Here is a 16,519-nt window from a genome sequence, read left to right on the forward strand (position 1 = left end):
AACAGTTCAATCAGCATGTGCCTAGTAACACCCCTCATCCCCTCCTCCCTCCAAAATTGATGCTTTTGTATTTTACTGTGTATTTCTTCAGAAAGTCAACCCATGCATTTTGGAATAAAATCAAAAATGTTTTCCATTAATTAGCAGACATCTGATTTTGAAAACATAATGGCTTGGTGGGAGGGGGAAGACACATAATGTTATTACTCATATATTTGGTGTGTTTAGCCTGTATTTCACTTAGATGCTATCATGTTAAAAACACAAAAACAAACAAACATACCAAAAAAATACAAAAACCAGACTTCAATCTGAACGCAAGGTCTAATGCAGTGATTCCTGCGGTTATTTTGGAATACAGGCAAAGGAGATGCAGCAGATGGTGAAGCTGGAAGCAGAGATGGATCGCAGGCCAGCAACAGTGGTCTAAAGCCTCAACATGCAAATTGAAGTTGGAGAACATAGCATCCTTGAAATGAGAGCAAAATTCAAAATGTTATTGCAGAGGTAGAAAAGTCAGCTTTTATTTTATTTTATTTTTTAATATAGAAAGTATAGCTATGGACCACAGAGTTTTAAGTTTGCATTGTTTTGTTTTAACACTGGGCACTGAATTTCCATTGTTGGATGTCCATGATTAGAGTTTCCTTTGTTCAGAAAAACACTAATCAGAAGATGAAGAGTTTGTAAACCCTGTCCTATATTCCTTTTGGTATTTCAGCAGGCAGGTTGTCTGCATCAGAATTACACAATTGGAGCATTGAAACACAATAGATATTTTTAACATTATCTCATATGGCAACAAAATTACAGTCGAGTTGTTATTTACCATTTGTGTTCCCATGTGTGCTATATGATGTAGAAACCTCACGCTGCCACATACCAACAAGTGACTTGTCAGATGTCATCAAGCCCATTCAGCTGGATCTTTTTTCTAGGTCACTGTAATAACATTGGTCCCAATCACTCTAATGAGTAGAGTCTGGGCAATTCTTAGTTATATTTCGAAGTATTTTTCAGGCAGCAGGCAGTAAGCAATTGAAAATTGTATAGCTTTGAAGTACAGTATGTACTAAGCCATCCATCAAATTTACCAACTGTAACAGTAACTTCACGGGATATTTCTGCTATCCTGTGACGTCATTCACAAGTGCCATATCAACCCTGTCATGTCTGAAAGAAGACATATCCTATGTAAGTTACTGCAACGGTTAGCATGAAGGAAATACAGTGTATTTGTGCCAAAATTGCTCAGTGCTCCAAGGGGTTGTTTTTAGGCACTTTAAGAAAAGTTTACATCGTATGTTGCTTGTACAGAAATTGCGTTTTGATCCTGTTGCTGCAGATCCCAGATATTACAGTTCATTGTAACTTAAAGATTGTTTTAATGGCTTTTGCAAGAAGTTTGTAACTGTGAAAATGTAAAAAGTATTTATACACTTCAGAACCATGACATTGTAGGAAAAAAACCACATACGTGTTGCCACGTGATAAAACTAGTAAGCAGAAATGCTAAGAGTACGTTTGCATGTGATACAAACGCTAATAAGACTGTAATGCCTACTCTGTGACCACAGTCATTCTACTAGCTGGTAAATACTGAATAAATGTATGGCACAGAATCTTGTTTGATTAAATACAAAGACTTTTAGCATAAAAAGGTCTCTCTATGTATGTGTGTATATTAATTACATGGGCATTCTTGATACTTCTAGTAAAAGAAAAGTACATAACTAATTTAATTTTACACAAAAGTATTTATGCAGATTTTCAGAATTTCATATCAGGAATAATCTTTTTATGTCCATTAAATACAAAAACAATTTGCTAATGTGTTAATTTGCATGTTTCCAAAGCTTGCTGTAGTTATTGCAAAACAATGCATGTAAGCATTCTGCTTGGAACTTCTCCATGCTGCCAGTTCGAAGATGACTGCATGGAAAAATGGTAGTTTAGAACAAATCAGATTCCTGATTTCAATGTACTAAGCACCACCTAATTTGTTGTATATGCCTGTACAAATGAATTCTACATATTCCTATAAACATAATAAATGAAAAGAGATAATTATGTTATTGTCAGTCCTGAGATGAAACTTTCAACTTCTCTAATAAAATCTTAAAATTCAAAACCTCTATTTGTGACCAACAGTGGATTGCAGGGATGGTGTTATTGTTCCCTATGACTTTTTAATATGATGTATTTCCTGTAATGTGCATAGTGTAAATATATTTATATCATAGTTTATTTATTGAAATGAGTCTTTTTTTCTTTTAAGTGATAGAAGAGCTGTGCAGCGTTGGTCTTTGCAGCACCACAGAACAGCTTGAGTACAGTGTAGCAGCACTACCCCGAGAATACAGCTGAGAGAGAGGTCAGTGAAGTATTTAGGTGTTTAAGGTAGGATGTAAGCAAAGCTGTGATGCTCATTTAAAATTCCCATTTTGATGCACATCACCGACGGATGCACCTCCAGCTCTTTATGATCCATGGTGTTTTAGTTGTGTGCGGGCGCACAGAACGGCTGCGCTGGGAGCAGCTATCCCTGCTGCCTCTGAGCATGGCTGGTCCTCTTTTCAAGTGCTGAAGGGAGCTGGGAGCATTTTCAGAGCATGCTGGGCAAGTTTCGGCAGCTCAAAAAAGGCAGTGATTTTTATTATTTCTTAATTAAAAACATCTTCTAAAATACAGCTGGTGAAGGCAGTGCTGTGAGCTAGAATTTAGTATTGGTGCCTACTACAATGGTTTCTAGCCAATTAGGAGAATGAAACGACAAACCAAGTACAGAGAAAATGAAATGGCAAAGCACTGAATATTGCTGGTGTTCCTAGGCTCAGTTACCAACCTAACTGCATACCTCTGCACTTCATTAAAGAATTAACTGGAAACAGAGGACCTGGCTTCAGTCCACTTTCCCATTTCAAATCAAATCAAGTCTCTCTGTCATAATTCTCTAACAAGTATTACATACATCCTGGAATCAGCTGTTTTAGGAGGAGAAGAAAAGGCTGTCCATAGCCTCCGTTTGAGTCTGTGGTTGCTGTTCAGCCAGGAGCGAGGCATTGATTGAGTGAGAGAAAATGTGTTGCTGTGAAACTGCAGAGCTGGGTTAGCCTCTGATCCAGGCTCAGCTCCCATAGCCATCACTTATTTCATCCACTGACAATTTAGCATAAAATGCAGACAGTAATTTGAAATTAAGTGATGAATTCCATCAGCTAAGTATTTTGAAATACTGCTTAAGTAGTATTTGATTCAAAAATTATTTGAAGTTTGGCTGCTAATGTAATGAGGTGAGAATTTCTATTGAGATGAAATAGGCTAATCAATTTGAACATTGATACCGAGTTAAAGCAATTTAAAATATCACTCTCCACTGTAGTAATGGATCCTACTTCACTAAAATTACATCTAAGGAAAAGATAGACTCTCCTTGACTTGATTTCTTCGGACAAATTTGGTGCAGCTGTGAGAGGGAAGGTCACACCACCTTGGCTGCACAGGGTTTTTTCACTCCCACTAAACTGGGAGCTAGTCATTAACTCACCTGTGTTCAAATACAGGTGATACAGGTGAGTTAACAGCCCCCCACCCATCCACTTGAGTGCAGTCCAAGTGCACTCTTCAAACCACAAAATATTCCTCATGGGCTGATTTCCTTGCAGGCTGCCTGAGGAACGGGCTGGCAGTGGGCAGCACATCCCAGAGCTGCTTGGCTCTCTTTTTTTTGCTACAGAAGGCCACATGAACACTGCTCTGCAGGCTGGAAGTGGGGGTGCTGCTGAAGCCATGGAAGTTTTTGTTCTGGACTCAGGGCTGTGGGTCAGGCTTGCCCTGCCCCTGGCACAGCTGCTCTCGTTCAGCAACTCTCTGAGTGCCCCCCTGGGTTGAGGGACAGCTGCTCAGCATCATACAATCATTTGGAGGCTTAAAAGCTACTTCAGGAATATTTAAAACTGAGTAAGAGGTTAGAGAACGGAGTGGAGGCCAGTTAAATGCTTCAGTCTTCAGTGAAAGACCTGAAAAGGCATGGCATTAAGCTCTTAAGAGAAATACAGTCTGATGTGCTCAGAAGATCACCTGGAGAAGGTAAGAGTTTTGTTGTTTTTTTTTTTTCTCTAAATAGTTTACTACAACTGTTCTGACTATTAGGAGGGGTAGGAATAATTCTTTATTGCTAAACAAAACATATAGAAAATAACAATACTTAGAATGTAGCATGTGGGAAAGGAGTTCAATGAAATAGTTGCAATCAATCAATGTATTTTTCCAGCAACTTTTTATTTTTGAAGAGCTAGTTCTCAGTAGGAAAACCCCTCTCTTTGCAGTTATCCTCGGGCAAAGAAAGGGCAGCTTCCCAGAGCCAGCAGCCTGCAGCCAGAACTCACCTCAGCACACCTCCTCATGCACAGCTTGGGAGTGCTTCTTCCAGACTCCTTTTTCTGAACTAGAAAAATGAATTACTAGCGAATCTGTGCAAGGCCACGCACTCCCAAGTATCTGCTGTCCCTTCTTTTTATGGAGAGAAAAGGATCCTGCATAGGTCCCAGTTCATTAATAGCTGCTCGTGACTCTTCTGGCTTGTAAGGAGTGGGGCGCGCCCTTCTCTTCGTAGCTTTGTGATCGGGGGTGGCATCACGCTGTAGCACTCCCTGTGCGAGGCAGAAAACTCGTATTTCCATATCGCTTAGCGGTACGGGGAAGGCGAAAAGGGCGGCTGGAAGGGCCGTGCTCCGGGCAGCTCCGCCAGGAGCGCTGGTCGCGCAGTCGAGCTGGGGTAGAAGAGGGAACCGTTGTTGGGAATAGGCGGCTTGTCCAGCCCGGGGCGGCCGCAGCGCTGTTGCCTGCGTACGCATTGCTCGGTGCCAAAGCGTGCCCGAAATGCCCCTTTGCCTCTAGCCCTAGCACGCCTCCCCGGCGGTGTGGGTGCTGCCGGTGAGCGCTGGCCCGAGATTTCAGATGTGCCCCCGGCCCTCTACAAAAGGGTGCCGGCCTCGCTCCTGACCCTGCCGTACAAAAATAGCTGCTCGTTTCGTTCTAAATTAACACGCTAAGCAGCTGCTCGCCTTCGATGAAATTATTGCCGGTCCGTGAGCAGCCTGGACTATATAACCCTTCCTCCATCCGCGGAGGACGGCCGCCGTCCCGGTTTAGCTGCTCGCATCCCGCGAACGGCGGCTCCGGCCGCGTTCAGCCCCGCTCCGGCCGCCTGCCCGAGGTCCCCGCTCTCTGCCGGCATCCCCGCGGGGATCCCCGCGAGCCCCTCCACCGAGCGCCGCCCAGGGGAAGCCCGGCTCCGCTCCCCGCACCGCCCTGTCCCTCAGCGTTGGCACCTCCATCACCGCCGGCATCTCCCCTCCTCCCGTCCTCCCCCTCCCCGCACACCCACACACTCTTCCCTATCCCTCCTCCCCGGCACTCCGCGTCGGAGCGCTTTAGCAGCTTGTGCGGCTCCTCGGATAGGAGGGGCTGGAGCTTTTTACGAATTGCTTTTCCCTTTGTTTTTTTCTTCCTCTCCTCCGGAGCGGACCCGCTCGGTGCAGCCGCCGCCGCGGGCACGCCGGGACGAACAGGGAGGATGGCCGCGGGGCGCCTCCCGGGGCTGCTCTTGCTCTTGCGTGAGTACCACGATACCCCGCTCGCCCCTCCGTCGCGACCCGGAGCCATGTCGCGATGCAGCCGGCGCTGAAACAGTTCCGGTGCCGCTTAGCCCCGGTCCTGCTTCACCGCCACCGGCCGCTCCAGCGCCCGCTCCGTCTCGACAGGGCAGTCGGGTCGTGGGGGCGGCCGGAGGGGCGAAGGGCCGGGGGCTGCCGCTCAGCTCCTCTGTACCCGCAGACTCCGTGGCTCGTCTGGCTGCCGAGCAAGAAGTTGAAAACCTCTCCGGGCTCTCCCCTAACCCCGAAAAGGATATCTTTGTGGTGCGGGAGAACAGGACGACGTGCCTCATGGCGGAATTCGCCGCCAAGTTCATCGTCCCTTACGACGTGTGGGCAAGCAACTACGTGGATGTGAGTGGGGCCGAGGGAGCGGTTCGGGTGGGCGGTGGGGCTGGGGGGCGGCCGCGGGGTCACCCGTCTGAGCCCCGCTCCCCATTGGCAGCTGATCACGGAGCAAGCCGACATCCCGCTGTCGCGGGGCGCCGAGATGAAGGGCAAGTGCGGCACCAACGAGTCGGAGCTGGAGATCTCGTGGTTGGAGCGGGCGTACACCCTCAAACTCTTCTTCTTGAAGGTACGGGACTGTCCCCGCAGGTGCGGGAGGTGCGCGGCCGCGTTGCGGGGCCCTGACCAACCCTGTCCCCGCAGGAGGGGCACAACACGTCCCGCGGGCCGGAGGCTTTCTGGAGGCTCAGCCGGATCCAGTTCGCCTATGACACCTCGGAGCGCACCTACTTCAAGGATGCCGTCAGCCGTAAGCGCGCAGAGCACAGCGCTGCAAAGCGCATCTGGGGACCGGTAGCGTGGGGAGGGGAGGGGTGGGAAAGCACCCGCCCGACAACTCGCGACCGGGTGCCGCTTCTGAACCCCGTATTCATTTTTCCCTTTTTTATTTTGTATTTGCGTTTATAATCGCCCGCGGTTGCGGCGGAAGGGAGAGCCGAGCTGTAGCTCTGCCCACAGCCCTCCCGCGGCGTCCGGGAGTGCGGGGACAGCGGCTCCGGCTCTGCCTCCGTCCTGGCGGTGCTTGGCTCCCGCAGCAGCCTGTGAGGCTACTTTTTAACTCCCTCCTGATGGCTGTTGAGTAGGTGGGAAAAGCAGCGGTTTCCCCCTGATAGTGATGAAACGGACGTCGATGTTCTTAGCGCATCCACACCTGACAGCGGTCGAGTCATCCCTCAGTGGGTTTCCTTTCTTTTGGCTTTCGTTTGAGTTTTATCTTTCTTCTGTTCAGAAATGAGTCATCTTGCACTGAAAATTATAATACTGTCCTTCGTGATTATTTTTTCTTCAGCAAGGCTTTCAAACTCCAGTGCCCTGTGCATGATGAGTTTGCGGCATGAGACTTGCTGGTTGTCGAGCTGTATTTCCCAGTTGTTTTTTTTTTTTCCCCCTTACTGGTTGTGTCCCCAGAATATGGTGGTGACAGTGGCTCAGCACCCTCTGCGGATTCAAAACACTTGCTGCCTTTCTTTGCTGCTGGAGGGGAACAAAGGGCTGCAGAAAAGTGGGAGGCTTCCCTTATTCCACCTTGCTGAGCTGCTTTCCACTTTCCTTTGTGAAACATGCTTGAAATAATAAGAAACTATTCTCTTGTAATTTATACTTTGGTGAAATAACCACCTTTGTTTTTGGGAAGGATGTTATGGCCTATGTTGCTCTGCAGTAAGACCCTCAAACTGCATTGCTGATTCCACCTGAATTCAGGGCTGAATTACAGCTGCTGGAATTGCTCTTTCTCAAACACAGAGAGCATGAGTACAGTCTGAAGCTGTTGTCTGCACGGGCATCAATACCCACCCTACCTATGGCTTTATGGACTTCAAGTCCTGTGGAAGCAGTTGTGACCAGGTGGCTGCAGAGTGGGTATTGTCCCAGCTGCATGGGGGAGACGTGCAGGCTGCATGGTGTCCCAGGAGAAATGCTGCTCTGAGAGCACTGAAGCGTTCAGCCACCATGTGGCATACCCAGTGTTCAGTGTATTAGCTTTGTTATAATAAAGTCACATTGGTTCCTCTAGAGGCAGGGCTTGACCTTGGCTCTTTCTGCTCTTTGGCAGCTGGGAAGCACACAGCCAGTTCCCATCGGCTCTCTGCCTTGGTCACCCCAGCGGGGAAGTCCTATGAGTGCCAGGCACAGCAGACAATCTCCCTCATCTCCAGTGATCACCAGAAGTCTGTGCAGCTCTTGTTGTCTGAAGTCCGCATCCAGCCCTTTGACATCACTGCGGATTTTGTCTTCAGTGAAGGTAAGGCATGGGATGAAGACGTGTCTTGTGTCTCCGTGGCTCTTTATTTCCTTGAGGAACCTGGGTCCCATCTTTATCGCAACGCTATCGCCTCCTTGGGGTGGGTTGTCAGTGGTCCTTGGATGGACTTCAACTTCTATGAGTTCAGCCCAGCTGTTTGGTTGCTGCACAAGCTGTCATGGCACGAGCCTTAGCTTTTTAAGACCCCATCTAGCTGGGTTGGCAGCCAGTCCCCAGGGAGCCCCATGGGGTAGAAGGGTCTCCTCAGCGTCACCAGAGCTGCTTACAGGACAGCTCCAGGGTCCTGAGCCACAGCACATTGAGGGAAGATTGGGAAATGTTTGTGATGTACATGTCAAGGATGATAGAAGTGTAGAAGGGACTTGGCAAGAGACCTCCAGATGCTGGTGGTCTTCCCTGTGTTCTTGGTTTAGGCAGGAAGTCTTTGCTTCAGTGTTTGCTGCTGTGCTAGGTGGGCTGAAGTTCAACGTGTCCCTGTGTGCAGTCCCTGTGCTAATGGTTTGTGGGGTCTGGAGGAAGGTTAGTGCTTGGGGTTGTCTGTGTGAGGAGCAGATGAGGGTGGCAGGAGCTGGATGGATGCAGTGGCTCAGGAGAAAGCCGTAAAGCTTTGGTCTTTCTTGATGCAATGAGCTGCCTGCCTTGAGATTTGCCTTCAGGGATTATAATGACACGTTTATCCTGAGGAAGATGTGGAGCTCCTTTTCCATAGCTTTCATCTTTGTTTTCCCTCAGGTTGGATGAGCATGTTGCTCTAAGTATTTGTGCTTCAACACCAGGTCCTTTGGTGTAGTATTGCTTTAGCAAAATATTTAACACCGTTGTTTTAATGAGTTGCAAGAGAAAATTGTAATAGTCAAATCTTTTAACAGCAGGCTTAGAAGATGGTAGTGTTATTTTCAAGCTCAGCATTAAAATCATTGGCCTTTATTATTTGGCATGTGGGAAATACTGCGGAACACATGCCGAGCGCTTTGTGACTCACGTTCCTTTGCCCGCTGTAGTAAATGCTTGCTATTGTGTGCTCTGGCTCTGGCAGTGCTCCCCAGGTCTGAGTTACTCAGGGTAAGGCCAGTTTTGGATGTAAGTGGTTTTATCTGTGTAACAAATATGTTGTGTGTTTGGTTTTTTTTTCTTTCTCTGTAGAAATAGCATCGTATTTTTGCATAGGCTGCAGGGAGAAAAAGGTAGAATTCCATAATCTGTTATCACTTTTGTTGCATGTCTTCGTCCTTTCTTGTTCCTAGAGATCCAGACTCCCTTCAGTTGGGGTTGGCTGGACAGGCTGAAGGTAGGAGGGTGTTTAAAATACACAGAATGGGGCTGAAGCTGTGCTGCAGTGTCAGTGTGATACTGCACTTGGAGCGTGATAGCTCGCAGTTACAGCAATCAGGCTCTGCATTTGTTGCCAAAGGGGATAGCTTCTCTTCTTGTGATAGGCTCTTTTGGTATCAATCTGTAAATACTCTATTTCATTATTGGTATTTATTATTACTGTATGGCTTGGTTTGCTCGTTTTATGCAGATCACGGGGAGACCTCAGCTGATGTTGCAATTCTAAAATGCATGTGGGGAATTCCTCCTTCTGAGCACTATTTCTGCCTTGGGCAAGCTTTCTGCTTTGTTGCTGTTCCTCTTGTTATTAAATTACCTCTTTTGATGTAATTCCATTGGAGCACCTGGAAAGGATGGCCAGGAATGCTGGATAGTGGTTGTCTAAGAGCAGAGCTCCAGCCCTGGCTGCGGCACAGCCCCGCAGTCTGCTGTGTGCTCACCACATGCATGGCAGAACGTGATCCTTTGTGGGGTCTGAGAATCACTGCCAATCTGAAATTACAGTAATTAGCCTTCTCCTTTTTGGTTCATTAATTTCCCATTAGGTAAAATTCCTATTAATTATGAACAAGCTACAGAACATTCTAAAATATTTTTTTTACCAGAGAATGAGACCTGCTAGAGTGGGAGAATCGTCTTACACTGCAAAGTAGTGGTGGGCAATGGACTCATCATTCATCCTCGCGTTGTCCTGCCTGGAGGAGATCAAGGAACTTGCAGTGATCAGATTACTTTCACTTTTTTTGAATGCCAGAAGTGCTGGGATTACTGTTATTTTTTTAAGATACTGTTTTCAACCAGCACATGGACATACAGATACTCCTTCACACTTTTTAGTGTAGAAGGTCTTTAATATCCCTTCTAGGGACAGTAGGCCATTCTATGAAAGCAGCAGAATTTTTCATTCTGAAATTGGGATTCTTTTTTTTAACAGGAAGTGTGCATTTCTTCAGCTTTAAAATCAGCAGAAAGAGAACTAAAGCAAGAGAGTGAGAGGAGAGCATCTAGAGGGGAGAAGGAGCTGCACACACTCTTTTGATTTCCATGAAAATCCTCCAAAATGCAGGCACACTGGAATCCAGAGGCAGGCAATGGGTCGTCTTCCTCCTGAGCAGCCCCAGATGTGAGCGGTTTTCTCAGGGCAGCCCCCCTTTGTGAGGCGTAGGGCCACAGCTAAAAAGCACAAGGCTGCCCTTTTTTTTTTTTTAAAAAAAAAAAAAAAAAACCAAATTGCTTACAAAAACCCATCTCAAAAATCCATCTTGCCATGCCAAGCACTGCCGGGCTGTTCTTCCATCCGTTTCACAGCCCTTGCACCAGATCTTGGGCTTGCAGTTGTGACTGCGGAAAAATGCTGTCTGATGGGTTTTTTGTTTTTTTTTTTTATTATTTTTTTTCCTTGCTGCTGTTTGTTCTGCCGAAGGAGGCTGAAACAAGAAAATGGGCCTGGTGAGTGGTTTTGTAGCCTACTGCTGAAATTGGACGAGCATTCACCATAGAAACCGTGGCGGTACGTGAGCTGCGGTGCCTCACGCTGCCTGAGGAGTCTCCGCACAAAGGAATAGAGCACACCTGGGTGCATCCTTTGTCATCCTCCTGCAGCTCTGTATGAGGCTATGAGGTGGTCCCGGGGGGCAGCCAACCTCACGGCATCACCCTGACTTACTGCATAGTGAGAATTCCCAGGGAACCTTTGCACCCTGCTGAACTGAGTGGAAAACTCAGCAGTTTGGGAAAATGCTGAGATCTGTGTGACCTGAACCAAAATCTCAGGGAAAATGAAATGGAAAGGGGCTGTTTTCCTGCAGAGACTATTGATATAATGTGTAGGTGTGTTTAAAGTGACAGTTTTTAATTTGCTGTGCACTGAGCAGTGCTTCTGCCCACGCTAGGGTTGCTCAGGTCAGATGCCTGAGTGTGGCACTGCCTGTAATTCCTGCGCTCTTTTTTTCTGACACACATCTTTTCTGACAGGGTGGGAATAGCACCTGCTGCTGCATCCTTGCAGGACTGCAGGCCTCAGCATCTGCATCGCCTTATCTTCTAAAGATGAAAGTCAGTATTGATGTTGAAGGATAGAGTTATAGATGTGAAAATATGTATTATAATATGAATGCAGTGTTCATATGGTGTTAAAGTACAAAATTCATCCCCTAAGCTCGCAGTAGCTGTAGTGCTGAGCAGATGGTGCTGTGCTTAGTGCTTTGGGCACCTTCCTGCTGGGCTCCCTGCAGCTCAGCCCCACTTCCCTATGCTCTGAGAGCAGAGGTGTCAGTGAGCAGCTCCAGTGGGACAGAGTGGATGTGTTTGGGTGAGGGTAGGTGCCCGGCTGCCTGCAATGCCTGGCTGGGGGGCAGCATGCTATGCGGTGTGCTGCTGGAGAGCAATAGCTTTGCCTTGGTTCTTTTTTATTTTTTTATTTTTTCTTGTTGGTGTATTTTTATTTTCTTATAATCCTCTTTTAAAAAGTGTCATGAAAAAGAGCTATCTTCTGTGGCTGCTTGCAAGAACTGACACCTTTGTGAGTTGTGACTCAGAGACTTAAATACAGCCTGTGGACGTGAGTTTTGGCTATGTATTCTGATAAATGTTGTGCTTTGTACCAATTTGCTTTTGCAGTAGATAGAAATGCAGGTGCTTGAGAGTTGGGTTAGTCCTAGGGCTTTTGGCTTGGGCTTTTGCTCTGCCCACAGACTTTCACATTGACCCTGTTCTTCTGAAAATCCAGCACTGCTCCTGTTTAAGGAAATGAGTGTGGGCAAACCTGCCATGTTTGAGCACAGGTGGGTGCCCTCAGCTGGTGTTACAGCAGACTTGTTGCAGTGCTCTGTAGTATTTAAGCAGAGTGCTTACCCATCCGCTTCTTTGCGCCTATGCACAGTTGGGGTCAGATCTGACCGCGGCTGTTCCTGCAGTTGGTACCAAGCAGCTGCTGAGGCTCTGCTCAGTATTGTGAGCCCAGTCAGGCCTCACCATCCTGAACTGGGGGGAATTCCATAGAGCTCTGGGAACCTGATTTGGTTTTCTGTCTTTTGTTTTGTTTTGTTCCCCTTTCTTCCTACTACAAACAAAACCCCTGCATTGCAGCAACTGCTGAACCGCCTGTAACAGTCCCAGTGATTAATTGCTCCTCTGATGGAACAGTGAGCAACTGGAACTGAAAGAATACTTCCTTGTCAGACTGCATCTCACTTTTGCTTTTATGTTTCACTTTATTTGTGGCTTGAAATGTTCCCAAACGCATTGCGGGGATGTGGGCTCCGCTCTGGAAGGCGGTGTGTCTCCAGAGGTGCTGGCAGCACTGGAAATACATTTATGTCCCTGCTGTCCCCTCCTGCCTGTGCTGAAAGGTGTCATTGTTTTTCCTGCTTCTAGCAGTAGGTATTTTGAAAGAGTAGGCTGCAGGGTTTGCTATTCCAGATCTCTGCATCTTGCTGCATTGCATCAGCTGCTAGGGAAACCCATCTGGTGTCTCATGATGGGAGGACTTCGTGGTGCCCTTTTTTGAGTGTGTCTGACATAACTTATTTTTTCTGCCTCTTTCTTTTAGAAACTTACTGCTACTTCCATTGTTGACAGTAGAATTCTGGCACAGTGAATAAGAGAAGCCAGGCACTGGAGCACTGTCCCTACTGTACTGATAGATTTATTCTTAAGGGCTGGCTTTCTTGTTTTGGTATGGCAGCCCCACCTTGGCACCACCAGTACTGCCTGAGCATCAGCATGGACAAGTGAGATTTTAAGGAAGTAAATCATGAACCTATTGCCCGTAATAGGCTGTGGCAGCATAAAGGAGCTGAATTAAAAGGATACTGTTTTCCACTTTTGGTGACTTTGCATTTGCAAGCTAAATAGAGAAGTGTTTTCCCATATTGCAGTGATAACTTTCTAGGGGTTTATTGAATGATGGTGAGGATTTGCAGGCCAGGGGGTAAACCAGAAGGGAGGCTCATGATGCTTCTGTTCGTCCTTTTCTGTATTTGACAAACAAGAGTGGCTGCTGTGATGCTGCTTGTCCACAAGTGCAGTGCTCTCCAGTACTGGGACACTGCCCTCAGGCAGCTCGCAGGGAGGGGGAAGGGGCTGGTGGGTCCATCAGCCCACAGGCAGAGGGGAAAAACCCTTTTAGTAAAAGCAGGGTCAGACTGATTGCAGGTTTAAGGCATGCTGAAGTCAAGACCTTGTGATTATCACCTTCATGGTCTCTAAATAAACAGAACAGGGTGAGGAAGCTTGCTCTTGCTGTCCTGCTCCCAGCGCTGGTGCTCTATTTGGATGGCAGAGCTTTGAAGAATAGTTTATGGTCTGAAAGCACTTTATTCCACTGTGTCAGCTGGCATGGTAAAAGGCTCTTCCTCTCCCTCCAAACCTGCGCTGTTTGTGATTTCAGTTTCCTCCAAAGCAATTGATTTTCTCCCCAGGACTCTGATGACTGCTGCTGTCTCTCTTTGTTGGTGTAGCTATTTTTGCTATGCAGGGATCCTGGTTTGCAGCTGACTTCTACAGGACAGCTTCTCCAACATTTGCCGTGTCTCACTCATTTCTCTCTTTATCTCCCTTTCATTTTTCCCCTTGCAGAACACAAGTGCCCGGTTGACCAGAGGGAGCAGTTAGAAGAAACCCTGCCTCTGATTTTGGGCCTGATACTGGGGTTGGTTATTGTGATAACCCTCTGTGTTTACCACATCCACCATAAGCTCACAGCCAACCAAGTGCAAATTCCTCGTGACAGATCTCAGTACAAACACATGGGATAGGCGACAGGACGCAGCAGCACTGATATTCATCAGGTAGACAAAGCAAAAGCATTTTTTTCTTTGGGAGAAAAAAGGTTATGGGGGAGGAAGAGAGGGTATTCACAACGCCCAACTGCAAGTATTTCGTGGAGACAGAGGAGGTTAAGCTTCTATATAGTGAGTGCACAGACTCAGCTGTCTCCATAAGACAATTAAGCATGTCTGATTTCAGGACTGTCTGTGGCAGTAGGTGCTGTGAATACCTTCTTCATCAGCTGAACCCAACACCTGCAGACAAGTACTTCATGTGTCAAAGTCTACCACAAGGGGCAAAATGGTTTTGTTTCTTCCTTTTTTCTTTATTCCTCAAGGGATTCTTACCTCCCCATCGCCGCTCTTGGCATCTGTTCACCCTCTGTGTTTGTGTATTTCCAGAGAGCAGGACTGGGGGGACTTGGCCATCGTGTGGACTTCATTAAGGTCCTCTGAGAAAGGGGCTCCAAACAACATGAGTGCAAATGCCAGCAGTGTAAGGAAATCACAAAAAGGTATGGGGATGTGTCAGGAAAAGTTCAGGCCAGATCCTCAAGCTGCTGTATACTGTAGTACTGCAGCCAGCTGAGGAACTGACCCCACACGTGAGGGGGAGTGAAGAAAATTTGTTTTTGCTTCCTGCGCCACATCTGAATTAAATTTAACTTAAACTTAACACACAAACAAAAGAAACGCACACAAAAAAGAGTATTGATACACAAACTATAAAGAGCCATGCTACTGCAAGTCAACTGAGAAATGCTTCTGGCTGGACATTCTGCACGTATTGTGATTGTTGAGATGTTACATTGCTACTTGCAACTGATACCTTCACAGTGAGACAGAAACAAACAAAAAAGAAAACAGAACTATTCACGTTACTATGCAGATTATTCAGGTATAATCTAACGTAACAGAAAAAATGTAAGGAAACTCTTGGAATCTAACCTGAAATGTAGGCCATTTTTAAATGAATTAAAACATGTACATATAGCGTACTTGATTTCCGTTGTTATTTTGAAATGCTCTAATACTTTGTGCCAGATCTGTGGTATCTAAGGGGGGCAGGTGTGACAATGGGCAGTCAGATGGAATGCTATTCAGTGTAGATTGTTGTTCTAGCACTATTTTGGTACAGATGGATTGCTGATGTATTCTGCGGGTGCTTGATGTTCTGTTTCTTATAGGCCATTTCCAGTGTTCTGATCTCAGCCACTTTTTTCTTACGTGTGTTGTGGGTGATGGCATGTTTTGTTTGGTACCACCCAGTTCCCACTGAAACCTTTGTCTTCCCTTGGCTCCTCAGGCCTTGTCTTAGCTAAGGGAATGGAAATAACATCTTGTTCTGCTTGATCCGAATCAGCAACTCTCTCTTCAGCTTAAAATGGAATGATGAGCTAAGAAAAGTAGTAAGTTCAGTGTTGAAACTGCAACTTGGATTGAGATGTATTTACAGCAAAAGTATGCTTGGGTTGGATTTTCCAGCCACGTGGCGATAGTAAAATTAAAGCACTGCTGTGCTACAGTGGAAGAGCGGCTGTCAGTCTGCAGTCCCACCACCTGCCTGGTGAGGCACAAACCAGGGTGTGGGCAGTGCAGAAGCTGTTGGCTTTTCACTGTATGTCAGTGTGGCTGGCTTAAGGTCTGACATAGAAGACTGAAGATTTGGGTAACCCATCCATGCTTGCTTAAAATCTCAACATAGAACTCTTTACATCTTTCAGTTCAAACCATATTTTTGCTAAGTTACTGAGTTTTCCATCAATTGATGATTTTCCAAACTCCTTTTTTGAAATTCTTTAGAAGTTCAAAAAGCTGTCTGCAGTAACTTGAGGATGGCAGTGCTTCCACTGTGAGCTCATTTATTTTTAAATTTTTTACATTTCAGTTTGTGTTTAGTTTTTAGTCATAGATGGCTTATCACGCGTTAGCTGCAAACCAAACACTTTGCTTTGTGGTTGTTTATGAACACATGGTAGAACGTGCATAAATTCGAGGAACTCATCAACCTACTAAGCTCTATAAGGACCTGTAGTAATTAAGTACTTACTGAAACAGCTGTTAAGGACTTCCAAAGTACTTATGAATAGAACTTTCATTATAATTTTTGATGTATTTCTGAGGAAGGGAGTTATGCTGCCAATAAATGCCCTGGCCTCTGCTCCTGCAGTTACAAGTATTTGTGAATGGCTGTAGAACGGGTGAGCTGAGGAAAATGCACCATTTATTAATGACAACAGGAGCACGAGGTAAGTGGTGTTGGTTATGTGCTGCTTTTGACTGGCTCTGGCTTCATCCTAGGGACAGTTTCTCAAAGGATGATGGTGAGTGCATTTTGAAACGTTTGCTGATGTTGACAACCAAAAGCACATGGCCTAATGCAAACGAGCAACTAATGGCAGAGATAAAGCTAACTGATGCCACTCCTGGGGTAGCTGAGTAATGTTTTAGGGCCATGTAAAGGGGGGAAAAAAAGATTGCCTCGGGGA

At 46.3% G+C, this 16,519-nt stretch overlaps 2 protein-coding genes across 11 annotated transcripts in view; both read left to right on the forward strand.

Moving 5' to 3' along the window:
* PLCB4 (phospholipase C beta 4) overlaps positions 1 to 3,762 on the forward strand; it is a 196,596-nt gene extending 192,834 nt beyond the window's left edge. For 7 of the 9 annotated variants that reach the window (XM_052697378.1, XM_052697507.1, XM_052697578.1 and 4 more), the window contains one exon: positions 362 to 2,133. In XM_052697378.1, coding sequence (XP_052553338.1) covers positions 362 to 430 — 69 coding nt within the window. In that variant the 3' untranslated portion in view covers positions 431 to 2,133. Of the gene's footprint in view, positions 1 to 361; positions 2,134 to 2,278; positions 2,738 to 3,665 lie in introns of those variants that run through there. The other 2 variants (XR_008209876.1, XR_008209932.1) reach the window with 2 other exon arrangements.
* A 233-nt stretch (positions 3,763 to 3,995) lies between these two features.
* LAMP5 (lysosomal associated membrane protein family member 5) lies at positions 3,996 to 15,028 on the forward strand. 2 transcript variants are annotated; one of them, XM_052698525.1, is made up of 8 exons: positions 3,996 to 4,089; positions 5,526 to 5,618; positions 5,839 to 6,011; positions 6,103 to 6,234; positions 6,309 to 6,414; positions 7,720 to 7,908; positions 13,840 to 14,051; positions 14,433 to 15,028. In XM_052698525.1, exons 1-7 carry the CDS (start codon positions 3,996 to 3,998, stop codon positions 14,016 to 14,018), a joined length of 966 nt encoding a protein of 321 aa, XP_052554485.1. In that variant the 3' UTR covers positions 14,019 to 14,051; positions 14,433 to 15,028. The 2 variants fall into 2 exon arrangements, with proteins under 2 accessions (XP_052554485.1, XP_052554401.1); XM_052698441.1 differs by having other exon boundaries at positions 13,840 to 15,028.
* The last annotated feature ends 1,491 nt before the right edge of the window (positions 15,029 to 16,519 follow it).

The sequence above is a fragment of the Tympanuchus pallidicinctus genome, unplaced genomic scaffold (assembly GCF_026119805.1).
Source record: "Tympanuchus pallidicinctus isolate F22 unplaced genomic scaffold, pur_lepc_1.0 scaffold1, whole genome shotgun sequence".
Classification (NCBI taxonomy): domain Eukaryota; kingdom Metazoa; phylum Chordata; class Aves; order Galliformes; family Phasianidae; genus Tympanuchus; species Tympanuchus pallidicinctus.